The 24,431-nt window shown below is 33.6% G+C and overlaps 1 protein-coding gene across 1 annotated transcript; it reads left to right on the forward strand.

Moving 5' to 3' along the window:
• Window positions 1-7,663: 7,663 nt before the first annotated feature.
• On the forward strand, window positions 7,664-8,708 carry LOC137721430 (myb-related protein 308-like). Its single transcript, XM_068460524.1, has 2 exons — window positions 7,664-7,796; window positions 7,978-8,708. The coding sequence occupies exons 1-2, from the start codon at window positions 7,664-7,666 to the stop codon at window positions 8,706-8,708; spliced, it is 864 nt and encodes a 287-aa protein (XP_068316625.1).
• Window positions 8,709-24,431: the final 15,723 nt, after the last annotated feature.

Genomic DNA, 24,431 nt, shown 5'->3' on the forward strand with positions numbered 1-24,431 from the left:
AATGCATACTCTCTTTTGAATTTGAGACTCCCATTCGCCCGTTGTGTCGCCGACTTCATCAACTGTTCTACCTTATCTACTGAAGATCTAATGCAATGTTTTGTTGAGTATCTACACACTCAAGGGGGAGTGTTGCAGTCATATTTAGAATAGGAACGTGATTGCGTAAATCCTAGTGTATCTAGGGATATCTTTGAATATTCCCTTTAGTAGTTAATATCATATTAGAGTTGTAATCATAAAAGGGTAAGGATTTAACTTATCCTACTACTATAAATAAAGGCACAATTGGGTGATACAACACACACCTCATAATGAAATCACTATCTACTCTCTCTTATTGCCGCCAGCCTTCCCTCTCTATTCCCTTAGAATAGTTTAGTTAAATAGGCCTACAACGTTGACAACTAATTTAATCACATTATTGTCCTCACACAAAAGACTTTTTTTTTATAACCGGCATTACACACCTCTTAAGATGTTTTGAACATGTTTAAAAAAGAGAAAATAATATTTAATGAACAACTGATTGAATCACATTATTACTAGCCTATTGTGAGGTACTAATTAAAAAATTAAAAAAAAATTGTACAAAAAGAATTAATTATTAAAAATATACTGTTAAAATGACAAAATTACCCCTGTATTATTTGGTGCATTATTTTGGATTGCTTTTGAAATTTTTTGTTTTAGGGGCATTTTTGTCCAAAACTTTTTGGTGAAGCTTGTGACCCCAAAAGGGTTTGTTGGCTTTATTTATTTTTTTTTGGACAAACAAAGTAAATTTCATTTATTGAGAAAGCTAATACAAGGTAAGGACACCTCCAAAAGAGAGTCCAAAATGGCCAAGCAAAAACTTAACTCTATAAATGAAAACTGAAATGAGAAATGCCCAAAGTGAGCAGCCCATAGCAGCAACCAAATCAAAAAACCTAGACAGCCACCTCCACCAAAATAGTCGCACCACCACCACCCGATAAAATGGCCAAAGAACTAAACAGAAAATAGGTGTAAGCAAGCTACCCGCACTGGGAGCACTACCATAATTCTACCAAATAGTGCAAAATGCACTTTAAATGCTATGAACCACCAAAGTGTGCCTCCGGAAGAGATCCTAAGAGAAGACACATGATGAAACGAGCAGCAAGGCAAAGAAAACTGATCTAAGATAAACTCAGGAAATACTAAGACCAAGCTCAAAACAACCTAAGACACAAAATGTTGAGAAAGAAAACAATAGAAGGCTAAATGCAAAAATAGATAATCTAAATCTCCAACCATGGTGGCTTGGAGAGGGAAAAACTGTGGTGGAGTCGGAGGAAAAGGGAGAGATGGGGAAGTTGGGAGGAAAGAGAGGAAGAGAAGGGAACAAAGTAAGAAAACAATGGTGGAAAAAGGAGAAGAGGAAGAAGGGCGAAAATCAGGGAGAGACGAGAGATAAAGATGAAATAAAGGATGGACGAAAGGGGAAGAGGAAGGAAGGCGAGGAGGGAATGGCTGGGCTGCCGCTGACCCCAAGCCAGAGCAAGAGGCAGATGGCAGAGAAGGTTTCAGAGGTTTAAGGGCCTTGGAGAAGGGAGAGGGCACAAAGTCATAGGCATGACTCTTGAGCCTAACTCTTCAACTTATCTATTCCATTTTGTTGGTTTTATACATAAAGATGTTAGCTATTTTTTTTAAGGAGAAATTAGGTTCTTATCCCTCTTTTTGCTACTTCATTGATTAAAACCCTATTCCTTTTCAAATTTTGATCAAGATCCTTGGGTATTAATAACATCATTAATTATTTCAATAATAAATATTTTTTATTTTTAAATATATTTCCTTAGTGTTTAGTGTTAAAAATGTTACAATTAGTACATTTATATTTATGACTAAATTTTTTATCTTATATTTTTATTTTTAGTTTGTATCCATTTTTAATTTGCAAACCTTTTTTAATTTGTACCAATTTTCTTTTCAGTTTTAATTTGTACCCATATATTAATTTCTTTTTGTGCCCATATTTTTTAAAGTTTTATTTGTTTTTGTGCCCATGTGTTTACCGTCACGTGACATTGTATAATTAATCAATGATAGAAAAATTACATATGGTATATTTATGTTTTATGGCTAAACTTTGTATCATATATTTATATTTTTAGTTTGTACCAACTTTTAATTTGCAACCTTTTTTTAAATTTGTAGTATTTTCTTTTTAGTTTTTATTTGGACCCAGGTATTAATTTCATTTTGCTCCCATATATTTTAAAATTTCATTTGTACTCATAATTTTTCAATCTTTTATTTGGACCCTAATTTATTTATAATGTACCCATTCTTCTTTATTAATGTACCACTTTGTTATATGTGAAATGTACCAATTTTTTTTTGCAAAATGTACCGATTTTTTTAACACTATGGATATATTCTTTTGCAATTTATTATTTCTTATTGTTACATAGTTTTTATCCATTTATTCAATCAAAATGTTTGAATTTTTTTATTGTAGCCGTTTATAATAATATTATAATGAGGGATTTTAAATTTATAGGATTATAAATCTCATAAAATATCAAACAATTAATGTCAAAACTATAAAAATATAAATATTAATAGTAATATAATGAGGTGTATAAAGTCAAGGGACTTTGATCAAACTTTGAATACCATTAATGTTTTAGTCAAAGAATATTAAGGACTAAGAACCGCATCCAAAGTATCCATTTTTTTAATTTGTCTTTCTTCACTTGTCTTCCTTAATTAATTTACGCCATGTGGAATCAACTTACACTTATGTCTATGTATTTAACGTGTGAGAATTTCATTTTTCTCATTTCTAATGTGCCCCTAATTAATGTTCCAGATTTTACCAAACAACTATTATTTCTATTTTTGAATAAAATATTACTTTTTAGTCATTTCTAACTTGTTATGGTTCTTAAGCTCTGGGTGGAGTTATCTTTTTCTCTTGCATTGTCTGTTTCTAGAAAAATTCTCCAACAAAAACAATATAGGAGACCAAAGGTAAACGAGATGGTATAAGAATTATTTGGTTAAAATTGGGAACATTAATTAAAATAGAGAAGTCATAATTGTTTGGTTAAATTCTGGAACATTAATTACGGGGTTTTTTTTTAACAAAAGATATTATTTACATTAAGAAAGTGGAGGATTGGACTAAACCTCACAATGAGCTAGCAATAATGTTGTTCAAATTCATCTTTTTGCAAGATTGAACCTAAAATCACTTACAAGTAAAGAGAAATGTCACTAGACCGTATTATTAAGTGGCTCTAAAAGCGCACTTGCCGGGAAAAGAGAAGAGTAATATTCTTTACACATGAATACATAAATGTAAGTGTAAGTTGATTCCACATGGCATAAATTGAGTGGGGAAGACAAGCGAGGAAAGGCAAATACGAAAGATAGCTGGAATTCCTCTTAGGTTCTGCAGTGACAATAACAATTTTCTTGTTCAAAAATTAAAACCATAGTTGAAACTTGTATCAAAGGTTTATTATTGTTCAAAAACTAGAAAATAATACCTGTTGGATATGCTTGGTAGAGCAAAAGGAAAACAAAGATAAGAGGATTAGTGTACCGATGAGATACTTTACCAAAAACAAAAATTTACCTATATGATCACATATGTAGAAATGGAGGAGGATAAGAATGAACAGAAGACCACCTCTTGTTGCTTGCGTTGTAGACGACAACTAGTTGGGGAAGAAAAATATCTGAAAAAACCTATATTTGCATATCCAAACTCATTTGGCATGAATTACATTGAATTACTAAATTGTAGGAATCGATCGGTTGACATATTCAGAGTTGGCCCTGAAGGCAGCTGGAGTAGGCACCTGCCTAGGGCTGCCACTTCGGAAGTGCCCCTAATTTTTTGGCGGAACTAGACAGATTTGAACGAAGATAGACGAGAGCTACGAGGGCTTATATGTAAAAGCAAGAATATGGAAATCTTTTGTTGCAGGGTCGGCCTCACACGAGGAAGAAGCCAACCCTATTCCCAACATTATTTTAATTGCACGATTTTACTTAAGATGGTCCCATCATCTTTTTTTATGGCCACACATCTTCCCCCTTTTAAATAGTCCCCCACCATCTTATTTTTACTTTTTTGCTTCTCTCTTAAATATCACCTTTATGTTTATTTTTATGAGGTTTTATTACTCTATTTTAACATCACACCACATATATCTTTATTATGTACCTAAAAAGTTAAAACTCTCATCTTTTTGAAAAATGACATTATTTAATGTTCAAATTAATTAATTTATATAAAAAATAATAAAGTATTCAAAATCCACCTTATCCGCCTAGGTTCGTATACGAAAATTACTGTCCTCTTCACTTTAGTATTTTCCCTAGCTGTAAGATATCCAACCATTCATTCATTTATTGAATGTAATAAGTAACATTGTAACAATAGAAAAATGATTGGAATTTGGCGTACTGGGTAGGGACTTTTCTTTTGATTTGAATTGGTTGAAAAATTAGATTGTGTAAACTTAATAAGTGCATTTGGATCTAAAAGCGCGAGACAGATAATATTTGAGTAATGTTTGTTTATCTTTCATTTTTTTTTATATTAATTTTTAATGATATTTGATGTAGAAATAGATTTTTCATGTATGTAGTTTTTTTTTTTTACACATATCAATGTACAAAAGATCAGAAGTTAGAGAACTCTAGGAACCTACTTTAGAAGCTCAGCTAGAACCCTCAAATTCTAACGGCGGGCCCAGGACATATTGAAGGGCACAATGGTATTACAATTGAGAGGAAAACTGGATTAGTAACGGGTCGTTGGCTGACTTATCACCACAAGAAGGAAGGTTTGTTTATTTGAAAAATTGGTCAAAGGTTTAATTTAAAATTTAATAGTTTATAAATTTTTCGTAAAATACTTTAATACTTTAATACTTTAATACTTTTGGATTTATATCAACTTTTTGAGTATATGGTGTTTTATTTGTTATGACGAAAAAATCCAGCATGCATTAATTTTTCTTTTGACTAACGGCATGCATTAATTCAAGCTGCATGCATGCACGAGAAGGGCAGATAGCCAGAAGGGCCGTTGAGTTACGTGCACAAATGTAAATTAGCCAAATTCATCTTGTACGTAAACATCTCAAAAATAATTACGGGCTTCCAATATTGTATTAGTGTACATACTTTAATTTTAAAAATAAAATAAAAAAGTTATTGTTTGTTTCCATCGAAAGTTCATGGATATATGTTTTAATAAGAACATATATTTTATCACCAACCCGTACCTTCCGCTTTTTATGAATTTGGCACTATGTCTATGTGTCACCTCTTCCACTTATTTTGATGGGGTTTTTGAACATTAATTCTTGCAAAAAAATAAAAAAAATAAAAATTATAAAAAATAAAAAAAATAAAAAAATAAAAAAAAACTTGTGCTAAATTATATATTCAATTAATCTCTTGAAGTGTACTTTTATCAAAATTTATATTCAATTTTTGTTACTTAATGTGTATTTTTATTTAATTTCTCCACATTAAATTTTAACTTTATTAATATGCACATATTTAGTTCTTTAATTATAAATAAACATATATAAGAAAATATTAAAAGAAATTTGTGATACAAAAATATATAAATACATAACTGTACAAAAATGACTGTGTTGAAATATATAAAATTGACTTTTTTGTACCAAAATATTTGTACCTACATGATTGTAATAAAATATGTTATAATGAACCCAAATGTATGTACCGAAATGTATTATATTGAATCAATGTACCTAAATGTCAATACTGAAATGTATGTACGTATCGAAATGTATGTACCAAAATATAGTATATTGAATTAATGTACCTAAAAGTCAATACTCAAATGAGAGGTATTAAGTTCGAATCTCGTGGATAGTGAATTTGATACCAAATTAAATTGTCCATTGTGTGGCTTAGCCGAACCCCCTCGCCTTAGTCTAAAATATATCTTTGTACTTAAAAAAAAATAAAAAAAATAACTCAAATGTGTGTACCAAAATGTACATACCGAAATACATGTATATGTTTGTATCAATAAATTAATGTACCTATATGTCTGTATCGATAGATATACCGAAATATTCAAATGTATTACCTAAATGAAGAACATACAAAATTGTTATCGGACTATATATTATAAAAAAATTAGTTGCCTAAATGTAGGAATTAAAATATATTATGATAAATGAAATGAAAATTAAATTTAAATGTAATTAATACATTAAAATATGATAAAAAGTTAAATAAAAGATCAAAATATAACTAATAAATGAGAGGATTTAATGTACTAGGGACTAAAATTAGATTTTAATCTTACACAAGGTTATAGTCTAAAATTCATCTTTTTTTAAGGATTAAAATGAAATTTTTTATTGATTTAACAAGATTCTTTCTTTCCATTTAAGCTTGATATTCACCACAAAAAGATTAAGGGCTTGAGATTGTCGGTTCGCAGTGAAGGGGTGAAGGAAGATGAAAATAGAAGATAGAAAAGAACGTCCAAACTAATAGTAAATGATTTTTTTTTTTTAATATATTCTTTCTATAGTGGGCCCAAATTGAATATAAATGAGTAACGCTAAGGAGACTAAATTTGTAGATCAATTTTTTTAAACTAAATGACAAGAAAGTAAAATGTTGGATTATTATTTAAGCGTTGATAAACGTACTCATTTCTATTAGTGATATATCATTAAGTTTGTAAATGTTGTCTACAAATTTAGTCTCTAGAGCATTACCCGATAGTACAAATGATGATACAACTAAATGGTACGAATATCATTTCCGCATGAAAAAAGTTAAGGAGACTTTCTCAAAAGTGGAACTCTCAATGGACTCTACCACCTCACAGTTTAAGATCAATTCTATGCCAACATTATGCTAAAAACATGAGGTGGCAAAGAATTCACGGAGAGTCCAACTTTTGAGAGGCCTTAGCATTTTTTTTGGTTCACATTGGACCGATATGTTTATTATTTTAATGCAACTTAACATTTATAAATGAGTATTGCTATGTAGACCAATTTTTTAGATCAAAAATTGCAAATCATGTAATATGACACCAATAAAAAAATAAACACGTTAATCAATACGTAAGTAATAATCTATTCATCAATTTATGAATTCTAGTCTAAAAAGTTGGTCACCCTAACATTATACCCTTTATAAATCTCATTGGACGGATCCATATTAGATATTTTTTTTATCTTATATATTGTTAGATAAATGATCGCATTAGACTTATGTCGTCAAATAAAAATTATATTCGAAGATTAATGATCAAATTCAGACCACACGTTTAGATAAAAATCAACTTGAACAATGATTTTGATTATAGCCTAGTAACACAGTCAACTTATAATGTTTATGTTGCTTGGTAGGTAGTAAGAGATTTACATTTTCCTGTATGAAAATAACACCTATAAAATTATAATTTTTCTGAGAAGTCTCTATCTATTACTCCTTGACACACGTTAGCACCCCAACAAATAAAAAGGGATACAAGGTGTAAGAATCCTTTGTGCTCTACAGAGTTTCAGAGCCCTCTTGTTTCCGGTGCTTTCCCTCTTAATTCCACAACACTTCTTATTATTTATATTCTTGAGAGAGAAAGATATCTAGCTGGATATAGTCAGTCATGGGAAGGGCTCCTTGTTGTTCTAAGGTTGGTTTGAATAGAGGTCCATGGAGTAACAGAGAAGACACATTACTCACCCAGTATATTGAAGCTCATGGTGAAGGCCAATGGAGATCCTTGCCAGAAAAAGCTGGTACACATAATTACTCAATTTGTTATTGTTCATTTTCCACATTATTATATTACTTCTTATGTATGAATTATTCTCCTCATTGTTCTGTAATCTTTTTTTATTTGTTCTTACAGTTATTTGTATCCTACATTTTTTGGTCGAATTATTCTGTTATTAATTATTGTTTTCCATGGTTATTTAGGCCTCCTCAGGTGTGGAAAGAGTTGCAGGCTAAGGTGGATGAACTATCTAAAACCAGACATAAAGAGAGGCAACATAACCTCCGATGAAGATGACCTAATTATCAGACTACATTCATTACTTGGCAACCGTTGGTCTCTCATCGCCGGTAGGCTTCCAGGTCGAACTGATAACGAGATCAAGAACTACTGGAACACCAATCTTAGCAAAAGACTCATAAGTGAAGGAACCGACCCAAACACCCACAAAAAATTATCTGAGCCGATAGCCAAAGAAAATAAAAGGAGAGAGAACCAAAGTTGCAAGAACAGAAACAATAAGAAGGAAATGGTGAAGGTGATGATGAAAAGCAAGACGAAAACAGGCCAACATGTGGAGCCACAAAAGCCTAAAGTTCATCTCCCAAAACCCACTAGGATTACTTCCTTTTTATCCCTACCAAGAAATGACAGTTCTACTAGCAGCACTACGGTTACTCCTGCATCTTCAATCCAAGATTTAAACGGAGGAGAAGGAGGAGCTTTCGGTGTTAATCCATGGTGTAATAATGGGGTTGTGCCTTGTGTTGGTGATCCAGATCAAGATCCTATTAATTCTTCAGCTGATGGCGGCGATGATCACACACTTGAAAATCTTTATGAAGAATATCTACAGGCGCTTCTGACAGACCATCATCACGATCATCAAAATCAACTTGAATTAGACTCATTTGCCGACTCACTGTTAATCTGAAAAAGATATACCCAATGAGTAAATTAAGTATTAGTATAAGATAGATAAATAAGTATGCTTGTCCCGCGCAAGGTTTTCATGTTAGGGTTTGAATTTTAGGTTTCACGTGCTTCCCGTGTAGTTTGTACCCATCTCTGTGTACGGACCTCTTTAATCTTTATTATATTTGTAATTATAATATTTGTTTGTGAGGAAAAAAACAAATTTGTGTGAATATTTTATTTGATAGTGACTTAGGCTTAATGTAAATTAGTTATTAACAATCCAACTCAAGTTCTGGCCTATATTTAACTGACAGGAAGAGGGGGTCAGTGGCACAAAGAATATAGAAAGAGAAATTTATTTGTAGGGTTGTGTAGAGGATGTGTTATTCCCTCTACACAATGCCTTTATTTATAGTAATAAGAGAGAGAAGAAATCCTTCTCGTCCAAGGAATACAAGTCCTAATAGGAAAGAATACCTAGAATCAAATCTAATCTGGGATTTACACAATCACACTTAAATAAGAAGTTTATAACACTCCCCCTTGAGTGTGTAAATACTCATGTAGATTCAGCGTCATGTAGAGTTGAGGAAGTCAACTAGTCGGCATTGATTCTGGGAACACGTTATTCTCAAATAAGGTAGGAACTTGCATAAGGAACTAAGTCTCACAAAAAACCCTATGGCTATCGTGAAAAAACCCGAGTAGGGACAAAATCCATAATCTAAGGAAAAATGCATGAGAAATACAAAGTCATATGAAACGTCTACGGGACATCATCGGGGATATGATCAAACCAAGGTGGGTGCCTCATCAAAACCTCGTTAGGTAGCAAAAACCCAATGGGAAAAATGCTCTTAATCATAGAGAAAAAGAGTGCATTAAGAACAAGCAAGTATACTTCAAGATACTCCCCCTAAGTTTGACATAACTCCAAAGAAAACTAGCAATGTTACAACTCAGAAAGTTTACGCATACCAATTCCTTGAACAAGCTTCTGAAACGTCGCCTTCGGTAGTGATTTGGTGAAGAGGTCAGCCAGATTGTCTTGTGAACGGATTTGCATAACTTCAATCTTCTGATGCTCTTGTTGTTTATGTAAGAAGAAGAACTTCAGCACAATGTGCTTGGTGTTGTCTCCTTTGGTGTAAGCCTTCTTGAGTTGTTCGATGCATGCTATGTTGTCTTCATAGATCATCGTCGAGACATCAACGACGGGGTAAAGATCGCATGAGCTTTGAATATGGCCCACAACTGCTCTCAACTAAGAGCATCCCTAAGTTGCTTCGCGTAAGGCGAGAATTTCAACATTGTTAGACGAAGTGGCAACTAAGGTCTGTTTAGTTGACCTTTAAGGGATTATGGTGCCTCCAATAGTAAAGCAATAACCCGTTTTAGAGCGCGCCTTGTGCGGATCAAATAAGTATCCTGCGTCGGCATAACCTACAAGGCAAGAATCGACTCGAGATAAGGGGGTGTGGCATCACTCGAGGATCCGTAGGGATAAAACAAGCCCAAATCCGTAGTACCCTTAAGGTAACGGAATATGTCTTAATACTAGTCCAGTGTTTGTTGGTGCATTACTATATCTGACCAAAAGATTAACAACAAAGAACATGTCAGGTCTAGTGCATTGAGCTAAGTACAATAAAGCGTTTATCGCACTTAGATAAGGAATTTCAAGCTCCAAAATATCTTGATCATCCTCCTTCAATGAAAGGGATTTTCCATCTAGCGATCAAACGACCATAGGAGTACTCGAAGCTTCGTTTTATCCTCGTTAAAGAGGCCTAACACCTTCTGGGTGTAGTTCGATTGATGTACTAAGATTCCATTCAAACGGTGCTCTATCTCGAGACCGGGATAGTATTGAGTCTTTCCTAGATCTTTCATCTCAAATTCCGACTTCACGTACGTGGCAGTTCTCGCGAGCTCTTCAGGAGTTCCGAAGAGATTCATGTCATCGACATATACTGTAACAATCACAAAACCGAAATGTGACTTCTTAATGAACACATAAGGGCATAATTCGTTGTTCACATATCCCTAACTAGTCAAATACTCACTCAGACGAGTATACCACATTATTCTGGGTTGCATCAAACCGTAGAGTAAACGCCTCAGCCGAATAGGGAGCGTGTTCCGGGGTTTGGAAATATTTGATCCAGTCAATGTAAGTCCTTTGAGAACTTTTCATATAAATTTCCATATCAAGATCCCCAAAACTAATGATCATTAGATTGCCTAATGGTGTTAGGTTTGTTTTTATCAATATTTAATAGCTTTCCTCCGGCTTCCTTCTTGAAAATTCCAAAATATAATTATTTTGTTCATGTGGCATACAAATTATTGTTTATATTTCTTTACTAGGCCATTGGCCTAGCCCCTTTTTTTCATAATTTTTTTATTTATCTCTTTACTATTTTTTGGTGAGGTTTTTCTATCAAGTTAGTTTCTCATGTTTCTTTAAACTAAGATGAGTTTGTGTCTCGAGTGATAAGAAGTATGTGTGATGGAAAGGATATATACTTTTGTTTTTGGTTTGTAAATGGGGCATAAAGCCGAAGCAACCACAACACAAAAGGAAAAAACTTAATCCCTAGAGCTACAACAAACATCTGTCTCAGCGAAGACACTCCAACTCAACCATCCAAAACAAGGCTCCATGAAAGGATCCTCATAGAAACACAACCTAACTTTAAATAAAAAATGATTTTAGATCAGCCACTAGCAGAAATTAGTATTTGTCCGACGGACACATATTTGTTGGGCAAAGATACTTAACCCAACGAAATTGAAAATAAAATTACAAATTTTTTTTAGAAAAAATTTAACGTTTGCTAGACGAACCATTTCTTCGGGCAAAATATTTATTTTCTTCAGACAAACGTGGTCAATGTGCTTTTCTCGAAGACACAATTTCGCCAGACAAAAGTTTGCACAACAGATTTTGCACGACGACTTTTGCCTGACGGAATTCCGTCATGCAAAAGCTTAAGCGACAAAAACTTACTTTGGTCTGATGAAATGATTTCGTCTGAAAAGGAGCTTTTTTTGTAGTGAGCATGGTCAAATTGAACTACTAGAGCCTTGCGCGGGATCAACATGGGAAAAAAATATATATAAAAACGAAATGCACCACGGGTTCCACAACTCAATATTTTGTTCGCTCTCTAGTTGCATATTTCTCATGTTTGAATTTTCAATTTTTGGGTAGTGCAGGTATGCATGGTAGATGAACTCGTGGCCAACTTCTGTTCCCATACAGGTAGATAGAAATATTTGCATGGGATAGTTTAGGTTGGCGAGGTTTAATTAGGGCTAACGGAAATCAACGGCCGTCTATTGCTGTGACAATTTTAAAGGGTCCAACCTTGACCAATTGCTTAATCCCATTCATATCATTTTCCATTATTCCTATGTCTGCTCCACATCTATGGGTCTCTGGTGGGCGCTGTTCATTCCTTGCACGCAAAAACAAGCTCCATCTGGTATTTTGGTGTGGACGCATGTCGAACTTTTTTTCCTACAAAAAAATGTGGACAAAATAATATATATCTAATAATTTCAAGTAGACGGGCCATGGCCCACTTCAATAACATCGATATTGTCTTCACTTGGCCACCTGTTCAATCCGTCAGGTGTGGAGTTTTAATACAAAAAGCCTTGGTGTGTGTTAGAGTGGGGTAATTCTATATAAATTGCTTGTTCTCATTCCCTATGTCCGATGTGGCATAATTGAAATTCCAACACTCCCCAACACGTGAGACCCCATTTTATGGGTCACACGTGAAGTTCCACACATCGGCAACCATTTGAAGCCAAGTAGGGGCTCACCTGTTCACGTAGGGCCAAGTTGGGACTCACCCATTCGCGCAAGGTCAAAGGGGACCCACCCGTTCACGTGGCAATACGAGCCCATCCCCTGACTTTGATACCATCTTAAATTTCAGGCGGGCCATGGGCCCACTCCAACAACACCAATATTGTCCCCACTTGGCCACCTGCTCAATCCGTCAAGTATGGAGTTTTAATACAAAAGGCCTTGGTGTGTGTTAGAGTGGGGTAATTCTATATAAATTGCTTGTTCTCATTCCCCATGTCCGATATGGAACAGGTCATGGGCCCACTCCAACAACACTGATATTGTTCCCACTTGGCCACCTGCTCAATCCGTCAGGTGTAGAGTTTTAATACAAAAAGCCTTGATGTGTGTTAGAATGAAGTGATTCTATATAAATTACTTGTTTTCATTCCCTATGTCCGATGTGGGACAATTGGGATTCCAACAATAAGTGAATAACTTCTCACAATAATACAATAAGTAGAGTTCTCAAAACAGTAGTGACATCAACGTTGTAACCTCTAAGTTTTTATAACATTAATATCGAATGACTTTTAAGCTTGCAAGTTGCAACCCATATATCCTTCCCGATTTTGAAAGAAAGAAAAGAAAAGAAAAGAATCCAAATTTTGTTGTACCAAAAATAGAAGAACCCATTTTTATTAGTCAAGGTCCTTAATATTTAACCCCTTTCTTTTATAACAAGAGCGTGAAGGTCGATGAAAATCTTACTAGGAATGTGAGGATTTAATGTTTCACTACTAGCTAGCTAGTTGTCTCTCACTTCTGCTAAATGATTAACTTCAGTTGTATCTGTAAAACCATTTTGTGAATGGCAATGAATTATGCCGAGAATTATTGAGAGAATAGTTGACTTGGCATACAAGTTAATGAAATCTCTAGGACTCTCGGTGCCCTAAGAAAATAAACATATTGGAGTTCTAAAACATGCAGTCAATTAAGGGCCTTTATTAAGTAAATACAAGGAATGAGAGTCATGACGGGACTATAATTGATTTGACATGATTTGGGTTGATATCATTTCAGATAATAGTCCCTGCTTCCATACCAACTGAAACTCACGAAAACTACAAGCCTATTTCGATAGTAGAGTTCATTGAGAGGTACTGGAAGTAGAAGATTACTTCTACTTTGTTCGCAAGGATCAATGGCTTCATCTTTGTTCACAAGGATCAATGGCTTCATCTTCATAACCATGTCTTCCGTATTCTACAGATATCTTGTTGTTGTGATTTCAGAATGTGTCTCACATGTGGTATCAGAGCCACACAACAAGCTTAGAATTCAGATGAAAGAGAACCGTGATATAATTCTATTTGGTATGATTCCTATTGACTATAATATACGGACTGCTCTGGGTGGTGAGTCTGGTGACTATGGATACTGCTCCGCTAAGTAGTATTCATGAAATTTATTTATTTTTATTTTTTTTGGCTCTTTCATGGATAAGGCATAAAGAAGTGAGTTTTCTCATGTTTCTTTGTCTCCTATAAACCCTAAAATTAAAAATAAATAAATATATATTTTGGTTCGACTGATCGTGCTCTAGTGATATGATTCTGGGGTTTTTCTCGCTTCCGCTTATTGCAATATAAACTAGCCCTTAAATTTTTTAAATTTGGTAAGTTTGCTTATATTCATATTATTTGAGTCGAAGGATCAAATTAACCTTATGAAGACTGTTTTCCTGGGTGAGCCATCATATAGGATTTTATCGGATTTCATGCTTCCCCTCATTCTTATTCTTAATATGAAAATTCTAATGATATTTTATTGAATGGAAGAATTGCATTAGGCATGTTGAAATTTTCTGATTATATAAGCATATGCTTATGATTAAGAAAACTTATATGAAAGAACCTTTTATAATTGAGGGAAAATAAAAGGAGCTGCAAGTTTTGGTTTTATGTTCTCATGGTTTATATTTAGTTTTGAATACAATATAATATCTGCAATTTTACACTTGCTTTATCAAAAATTGAGTTGCATTTGTAAACATCATGACACTAATGTCTTATGCAAGCTCTCGCTTGTCAAGTTTTCTGAGTCTTCAAATGTCAATTCCACGATAAAGGTTTTGGGATCTTCCGACTACTTTTAATTTCATTTTATTCCAATTCCATCCATAATTTTGAATAATAGATTAAAAGGATAGTAGTGTGACCCTTGTATTGAAAATTGATATGGTTAATAAATTTTAATATTTGATTATGTAGACTTTAAGCAAAGTTGTCTAAATGACTAAATCCTTTTCTTTTATGGTGAAAAGGAATGATTTGCTTGTTGTAATCATCAAAAGAATGAATTTTTTGTTACCTATTTGCATTTTGTGTAGCAAATATATTGTAAGATCCCACATCGCCCAAGGGAGTGATCCTTATATGTATATTCTCATCCTTACCTAGCACGAGGCTTTTTGGGAGCTCACTGGCTTCGGGTTCCATGGGAACTCCAAAGTTAAGCGAGTAGCGCGAGAGCACTCCCGTGATGGGTGACCCAGTGGGAAGTTCTCGTGTGAGTTCCCAAAAATAAAATCGTGAGGGCGTGGTCGGGGGCCAAAGTGGACAATATCGTGCTACGGTGGTGGAGCAAGCCCGGGATGTGGTGGACCCCAGGTCGGGATGTGACAATTTGGTATCAGAGCCTAACCCTGGCCGTGGTGTGTCGATGAGGACGCCAAGCCCCTAAGGGGGGTGGATTGTAAGATCCCACATTGCCCAGGGGAGTGATCCTTATATGTATATTCTCATCCCTACCTAGCACGGGCCTTTTGGGAGCTCACTGGCTTCGGGTTCCATGGGAACTCCGAAGTTAAGCGAGTAGCGCACGAGAGCACTCCCGTGATGGGTGACCCACTGGGAAGTTCTCGTGTGAGTTCCTAGAAACAAAACCATGAGGGCGTGGTCGGGGCCCAAAGCGGACAATATCGTGCTACGGTGGTGGAGAGGGCCCGGGATATGACATATATAGTGAATGGTCATTGTTTAGCCAAATTCTCATCAATGCATATTTATCTCATTTTATTATGATCTGATTAGAAGGTTTTGTAAATTTCACTCACCACTCCAGAACAATAATTTGATAAATTTTCTAACTCCAATTTTGATGAAATATGTCATGTTATATTCTGCAAATGGAAAAATGTTCACATCTTTCAGACAAGAAATGGATTTATGGTAAAATTTTAAGTGTTACACTATGTTGCTGGAATTATGTACCATAATCTATTTGTGACAGTATTTTGATATATCTATGTAACTCATAAATTCATGAACTTTTAGTATGATATACATTGAGATGTTTATTTCAGGTCTAGAAAATTTTCACGTGCATTGGTTTTAAAATGACTTATTGGTGAATTTTTAACCTCGAGACTATACTGCAGAATTTACGCAGCTTCTGCAGCACATTCCAATTCGATTTTATTTTTAGCCCACTTTTAAGATAGAAAAATTATGGTACTTTGGATGACACTAAATTTATATATCTACTTCATTTCTGAAAATTTTCATGAATATTGGAGAAAAATTGAACTTTTTGTGAATTATTTAGTCTCCAGTATGTGCTGCAGAATTTTTGCCATTTCTGCAGCACATCCCATTTCTAATTTTCTTTTAATACACTTGTAAAGTCTCAAAAATTATGAAATTTTGGTAAATTAACATATTTGTATGTTTACTTTATATCTGAAAATTTTCATACATATTGGATGAATAATGAATATTTGGTGAATTTGTAATCTCGGGTCTGTACTGAACATTTTCTGCAGTTTCTAAAGCAACTCTCTTTTCAAATTCATTTTTGCTAGCTTAAAAATTTTAAAAATTATGAAATTTTGCGAAATAGTAGCCATATATGTCTAGTGCATACCTAAAAATTTTCATGACAATCTAAAGAGAATTGAGTTTTTAGTGAATTTGCAAACTAAAGTAGTACTGCTGAATTTTGGTACTTCAAAACTAGTTTTGTTATGTGATATTGTTTCACTGATTTGTGCACATCTATTGGTACCGATTATTATACAAGTTTATGGTTCCAATATGTCCTTATTTTATGCAAATTCTCAATACTAATGACTTTTATAGACAACACTGATTAAATTTTGATTTAAAGATGTATTGGTTTGTTTTGCTTAAACCAATGTTTTGTTTGGTCATCAATTCTGATTATGATGATAATTGTCTTTTGAGAGAAAATTGGAAAGTGGCATCAGTTTACTAATTGATCATTTTGGTCCCTATCAAATAACTGAATAACCATGTTTCCTCTTTCGAGAACTCTATTGTTCAATAACAATAACAACATATTTTTGTGTCTGATTGAATCTTTTGAGAATCATTGAATATCCAACAAAACGGTTATTTATGGAATAATTAATCTTGTAGGAAATTTATATGTCAATAACGTACATTATCATACTTGTTTATATTTTATTTGTTATATATGCAACTAATATTGTAGGAAATTCAAGAAGGGTTAATGAGTATATTCTGCTTAAAAGTGTTTTGCTTATTAATTTTTGTATGTTGTTCAAGAAATTGGACTTGTGATTTATATGTTATTGATGGATAATTAATTTGCTCAAAGTGTTTTCTTATTCAGTAGAACTATAAATCAATGTATAGTGAAGCATGGAATTGACAAGATTGTATATACTTCATTTGCTCAAAAGTGTTGAAGCTATATACGTTTGTTGTTGTATTTTATGTTTTAGCTATGCAAACTTAATATAATTAGTTTCTATCCAAAGATGATTTTGGAATTATATGCTTTTGATACAATAAGAAAACATATAGTTAAAGTTTTCTATTTCTGTCAAATGTTAGATGAACAAAACTAATCAACTGATTTTGTATAGTTTTTCAGTCACGAGAGTCACTTCCCTACAAATATCTAGAATCTCACATATTTTATGTTCTAGATCTCATGACTAATGTTTTGCTAATGGGAGTATTTGAAAGGTATATGTTTCATTTTGTTGACATTTACAAAGTTTTTTTTACTCTCTTAATCAGTGGGAGTAATAATAATTTATCTATATAATTTTGTCTATGTTAATCAATGGGAGTAAGAGATTACCTTTTGTGTTAAAATTTTGAAGTGTAAGTGACGGATAGTTTAAGAGTAAATTTTGTTTAAATTTTGTTCATAAGTTTTAATAAGAGCTCCTAATTTTGTAAACAGTATATCGTATTTTACTTGTTCTCTTATTATATTCTAAATTGACAGAAAAGTTGGATTTTGTTACCAACCTTGTTGAGTTCTTTTGTGAACTACTTTTGTACTGAAATATATTTTCATATTTTTAGTTTGACTTTTGTGAGCTAATGTTTTGACTATTAGCTCTTGATATCATGACTTTGTTAGTAACATAGTGCTTTGAGTTAAGTGTGCATGTAATCATAGAGTGCAAGGAATTGTCCAATGTGTGTCTTGACCCTTGCTTTCTTTGGTTCTACACTTAGTCTCAAAGTGACAAGTTACTTGAAAGGTATGATTGCATACTTTAGTGGACTCAAGTGATCACCATATATATTTATCTCGTTGAGGTATTCTCATTGACATTCAAGTGGGAGAATGTAAAACCATTTTGTGAATGGCAATGAATTATGCCGAGAATTATTAAGAGAATAGTTGAGAATAGTTGACTTGGCATACAAGTTAATAAAATCTCTAGGACTCTCGGTGCCTTAAGGAAATAAACATATTGGAGTCCTAATTACATGCAATCAATTAAGGGCCTTAAATACAAGGAATGAGAGTCATGATGAGACTCTAATTGATTTGACATGGTTTGGGTTGATATCATTTTCGATAATAGGAAGGAATTGGTTGAAACCCTAGCTATATAACCTAAGAATAATCCCTGCTTCCATACCAACTGAAACTCACAAAAACTACAAACCTATTTCGATAGTAGAGTTCATTGAGAGGTACTGGAAGTAGAAGATTACTTCTACTTTGTTCACAAGGATCAATGGTTTCATCTTCATAACCATATCTTCCATATTCTACAAATAAGTTTAATATAATTAGTTGATCTCTATTTTATATTGATTTGATTTATTCGTGATCCTAATGTCTTGTTGTTGTGATTTCAAAATATGTCTTACAGTATCAACCCTCATTTCACGGTTCTCAGCCCACGAATATTAGTACTTGAACTAATTCATGGATGCTTTTAGGGTTTAGTAGTTAGGTTAAAGATGGAAGATTGGAACTTGCCAAAAGAAAAAATATATGGAAGATTGGGATGCATCTTAACTTTCAATCTCACAGTTAGAGAAATATGTGTATATCTCATCACGTTAAGAACTTTTATTCAGAGACTGAACCCCAACTTTGCAAAAATTAGCTATAGCGTACACCATGAGCATCTATGAGACTAGATTAGCTATACCCACATTATTTAGCTACTTTAATCCAAAATCTAAATAAAAAAACTTTACTCCAAGAGATTAGTTATATCTCAAGATAAAATAGCTATGTGAATAATTTGTTTGCTAAATTTAGTCAAGAGAAAGAGAACTTAAGAGAATATTAAACATTAAAATATAAGATATGATATGGACATTGCATTAGTGTAACGACATGTCCCTAACAGTTACAGTCTTTATAAATTTTTAAATGTGAAATTTCAAAAATGCCCTTCGAGGCAATTGCATTGACTTTTTTTTACCGCCTTGTCGAGTTATGTAAGATTCATTTTTTTTTGGTGTATCCTTGTAGTACTCGTCGTTACGGACGCGTGGGCGCAAACGGAGCACAATTTGGAGTTATAACGAATGAGATATTAACGTTTAAAGTCGGGGGCATTTTAGTAAATTGGTTATTTTCTAGAAAGCTCCAGATTTTTGGAGCTTAATCCAGACAACCACGTGTGTGACCCAAATTTAAAGAAAGAAAAGTTGGGTGGTGGAGATAAAATATAAAGGAGGAAATAAGGGGTGGGACACCCAATCAGAAAGAAGAAGAGAAGAGGATGGCCAATGAGAGAATGAAGAAATAAGGGGAAATGAGAGAGGGAGGATGCAGCCCACACGACCTGGTACCTGACTCGATGCTAAACCCGATCTTCTTCACCATTTTTCGTTGAGATTTCATCCAAAATTCGACGAATTACATCGACACTCCTTTTATAATCAACTCCACGACCCTCCTTCTTCCTTTTAAACTTAAGATTCGATGTGTTTTCATCCAATTTGGTGAATAACGGCGTTGGGTGCGCCAAGGGTTACGTGGTGGCTATCCACCATTTCTGAAGTAAATTTCGTCAACCACCACCACCATTAGACTCCTCTTGAGTTCAGGAACGAAGCCCAAGGGTTTGTTGAGGCGTTGGAGTGAGTTTGGAGGTCAAATCAGAATCACCCTTTAGTGTTTCAAGCAGGTTTTCATGAAATTGGGACATTTCCCAGCCAAATTGGCTTTAGTCACATTATGAAAGTTGCTTTATTCACTAAGATCTTCATTTCTGTGAAGTTTGAGAATTTTCCGACTAGTGGGGGCTGCCGACCGCCACCTGCGACGACGCGTGGGCCAAGACGTCCCCTGACCTTCCTAGGCTAAATTTGAATACCCTGATTCCATTGGTGAAGTCCAATTGACAAATTTTCATCATTTGAACGTCGTTCCATTAAGGTCCGCCGCTTGATTATTATAGCAATCGACGATTCGACCGTTGGATCGTCACCAAACTTTGATACGTTATAATACGTAATATTTGAGGATATTTGAAACTTACGGATCGCGAATCCGACTTACAGATCTTCCCAAATAGGATATGTAAGTTATATGTTCTAATGATAAGAATTCTTAGACATGAGTTAATAATTGTTCTAGGCGCCGATCGTTCGTGACGCCTTGATGTTTGTGCTAGGGAGTTGTAGCATGGACTCCGGGTGAGTGGACTTTTGGTTTTCTATATATAAGTATATATATGCTTTACATTTTCCCAGAAATTGTTTTGAAAAAAGCGTATTCTTTTAAATGTCATGTCATGCTTGCATTTCATTTTATTATATGCATTGGTATGTATACGCATATTATTGTAGACCAAGTAAGTTTCAGGTGAGTACTGTATGATGTTAGTGGTTGCATTGGTTATGGTTATACGTAGAGGCATGTAGAGTTCATTATCCTACACCCCGGTGTTAGTGCTCACGCCCTTGGCCATGGCACTGTCCTTCACATAATGTTCACCTCCCGCACCGCATGCTCACCTTGGATCCAAGTTTGGTGCACAACCCTGTCGTACAAACCACATTAGGTGGTTCCAACTCATAGGTGACCCGCGATTATTCGCACAACCTTTACATAATCGTAGTACTTGAGCATACATATTTACACCCAGCCCTGTCGTGCATACCACATTAGTTAGTTCCGACTCATGTGTAGGAATTGGTTAATGAGCTATAGGTTTAGCCGTACATGTCACGTTAGGTGACTCCGGCTGGCATATCATTTTACATTGATTTATTTCACATGGCTTACTTATTTCATTGTTGTGATACTTGACATGACATATACTCGGTTTTCACTACTCGCGAGCATGATTTCTATATACGTATATATTATTATTTTCTGGAAAATTATACGGGTTTTACGACGAGGGGTTATAACTAGGCCTGGCAAACGGGTTGTGTCTGTCGTGTTCGTGTCATTTTCGTGTAACACATGTTATCTTAACGGGTCGTGTTGTGTCACACCCGTTATCTTAAAGGGTCCTTAACAGGTCAAGTCACTTTACCCAACAAGTAAAGTGACCCGACCCGTTATAACCCATTAAGAAAAATAATTTTTTTTCCTTAAATTTGCACATACCACACATTACCACATAAATATTACTTCAAAACATTAAAACACATTTGTCGTTTAAGTACTACATCTACACTCGAAAATAAGAGTCTAATAAACAAACATCCATACATTACTAGTTTATTGCAAAATATTAAATGTGCAAGGATATGCAAAATGAAAGAGTTTTTGTTTTCAAGGTTGTGAAGCCTTTCTCTAAAATTTAAACCTTTCCAATGAAACTCAAAGCTTGTATGTTATTCCTTTTACAAAATTCTCAATTTTCATCGATCATCATGACATAAGATTTTGTGGTATCTATTAGTGTAAATATTTTAAATTGAAGATCGAATTTATTTATTGTATTCATATAGGGTCAAGGAGTGTAGCTGTAAAAAAATCATCAAAATCGGAGTTAAAATAACCGTTAAATCATGATTTTTCTTTGATAACCGTCAATAAGTTTTATCCCGTTACTTGATCTCTAAATGTTTGTTTTTTGTGATTTTTAGTGTATGCAATCTCGAGGCATATACAAACAAGTTTGACGATTAGATTGTTGAAATTAGTTTCGTAGAATGCTTATCCCATCAAAACGATAGATTCACTAACACTTAAGAGTTTATTCATACTTTCATTAAGTATAACATAAGATTTTGTGGTATCCACTAGTGTAAATATTTTAAATTGAAGATTGAGTTCATTCATTGTATTCATATAGGGTCAAGGAGTGTAGCTGGAAAAAATCATCAAAATTGGAGTTAAATCGTGATTTTTCGTTGATAACCGTAGAAAAGCTTTGTCCCGTTACTTGATTTTTGAATGTTTGCTTTTTTCAATTTTTGACGTATGCGGTCTTGAAGTATATACAAACATGTTTGACAATTGGATCGTTGAAACTAGTTTCGTAGAATGCGTATCTCATCAAAACAATAGATTAACTAACACTTAAGAGTTTATTCATATTTTCATTAAGTATAACATAAGATTTTGTGGTATCCACTAGTGTAAATATTTTAAATTGAAGATCGAGTTCATTCATTGTATTCGTATGGGGTCAAGGAGTGTAGCTGTAAAAAATGATCAAAATAGATCAAGTTCATTCATTATATTCGTATAGGGTCAAGGAGTGTAATTGTAAAAAAACATCAAAATCAGAGTTAAAATAACCATTAAATCGTGATTTTTTGTTGATAACCGTCGAAAAGTATTGTTCTGTTACTTGATCTCTAAATGTTTGTTTTTTACAATTTTTGGCATATGCGATATAAACATGTTTGACGGTTGAATCGTTGAAACTAGTTTTGTAGAATGCGTATCCCATCAAAACAATAAATTCATTAACACTTAAGAGTTTATTTGTACCTTCATTAAGTACAACATAAGATTTTGTGGTATCCACTAGTGTAAATATTTTAAATTGAAGATCGAGTTCATTCATTGTATTCATCTAGGCAAGGAGTGTAGCTGTAAAAAATCATCAAAATCGGAGTTAAAATAACCGTTAAATTGTGATTTTTCGTTAATAACCGTAGTAAACCCGTTACTTGATCTTTGAATGTTTGTTTTTTACGATTTTTTGATGATGTGATCTCGAAGCATATATAAACAAGTTTGACCGTTGGATCATTGAAATTAGTTTCGTAGAATTCGTATCCCATTAAGTTCAATGGTATATATATATTTATTAAGTAGATTTAAATTTATTTATTTTGTACGTGTAACACTTAAGAAATTGAAAGGTACGTATATTTAAGCCGATCCAATGGTCACCAATTTTTAATATTTAAATTAATATATATAATTATTATAGTTTTTAGGCGTATAAAATTGTTAAATTAATATATATATATATAATTATTATAGTATTTTTTTTAGGGTTATAAAATTATAAAATTAATATTTTGCTTATCGTGTATCGTGTTACCCACGTGTATACCCGAACCAACCTGTTATCTTAACAGGTACTTATCAGGTTACCCGATAACGACCCGATTCGTTATCGTGTCGACCTGAACACCTGTTAATTTCGTGTCGTGTCGGGTTATCGGATCGTGTCAGGAATTGCCAAGTCTAGTTATAACGTTTTCAAAAAGTTTTTATTAAAACTTTATCTTCAGACCCACTCACCCTTATTTTTGCGCCCACTCAGTATTGGTGGCTACCTCTAAGGGTATGATCCTTACCCACACTACTGTACTTTACTTATGTTACGACGTCGCGTGTGAAATGGGTTCATTCCCGCTCACAACGCACTATTGTCTTTAGGTACTTTTAGGTTTAAATTTATTCATTTTCCACATCACTGCACTTTATAGCTTCATCACCTTCCAGGTATCGGCCAGCACAGCTCGATTTGGAGTCTTAGTGGACATTCCGGATCGAAATGTGTCAATTAGTGTAATATCTTATGTGATAATTAAATGACGTGTACATATAATGTCAATTATAGGTGTAGGAATTATTTTTGATAATTCTAAAGTACCATGCAAGTATTATAGACGTTGATAAGTATTTTTTACGTTTAGTATATATTATTTTAACACATTTTTCAATAAAACGTATAAAATTCATGTTTCTATACATATTTTTAACCATTACGAAAGAAATAAAAATATAAATTATTAAGAAAGAAATATAAGTAAATAAAATATTAATTAAAAAATGGCCGAATTTTTTTGAATTTTTTATTTTAGCAAAGTTGCCAAATTATAAACGTAAGTATTTTTCACGTACTATATCCGTTATGTATAATAATTTCCGATTAAATACTTTTTTATAGGGACGATCATTAAACAAAAATTAAGAAATTACACAATTTGATCATGAAATTTTATGCCACAAAAATACGTTATTCATAATGATAGAGATATGTGCATTATTTTCAATGGAATGCAATGGTAACAATACCGACGACACGTAATATTTTTGTCATCAAGCACGCGATGTTCTGTCGAGCACTTTTGGAAAAAGGATAATGTTTGCATTCTTCTCTTGAGGTATGGCTTATTTCCTAATTTGTTGTAAATAACGTATTTTAACTATAAAAATTTCATAATTGGAAGCTTTCAATATCGT

The sequence above is a fragment of the Pyrus communis genome, chromosome 16 (assembly GCF_963583255.1).
Source record: "Pyrus communis chromosome 16, drPyrComm1.1, whole genome shotgun sequence".
Lineage (NCBI taxonomy): Eukaryota > Viridiplantae > Streptophyta > Magnoliopsida > Rosales > Rosaceae > Pyrus > Pyrus communis.

Excerpts from the sequence above, each read along its gene's own strand:
- LOC137721430 (XM_068460524.1), top strand. The coding sequence starts at position 7,664 with ATGGGAAGGGCTCCTTGTTGTTCTAAGGTTGGTTTGAATAGAGGTCCA. Across the intron at positions 7,797-7,977 it reads ATCCTTGCCAGAAAAAGCTG|GCCTCCTCAGGTGTGGAAAG; the intron begins GTACACATAATT and ends ATGGTTATTTAG.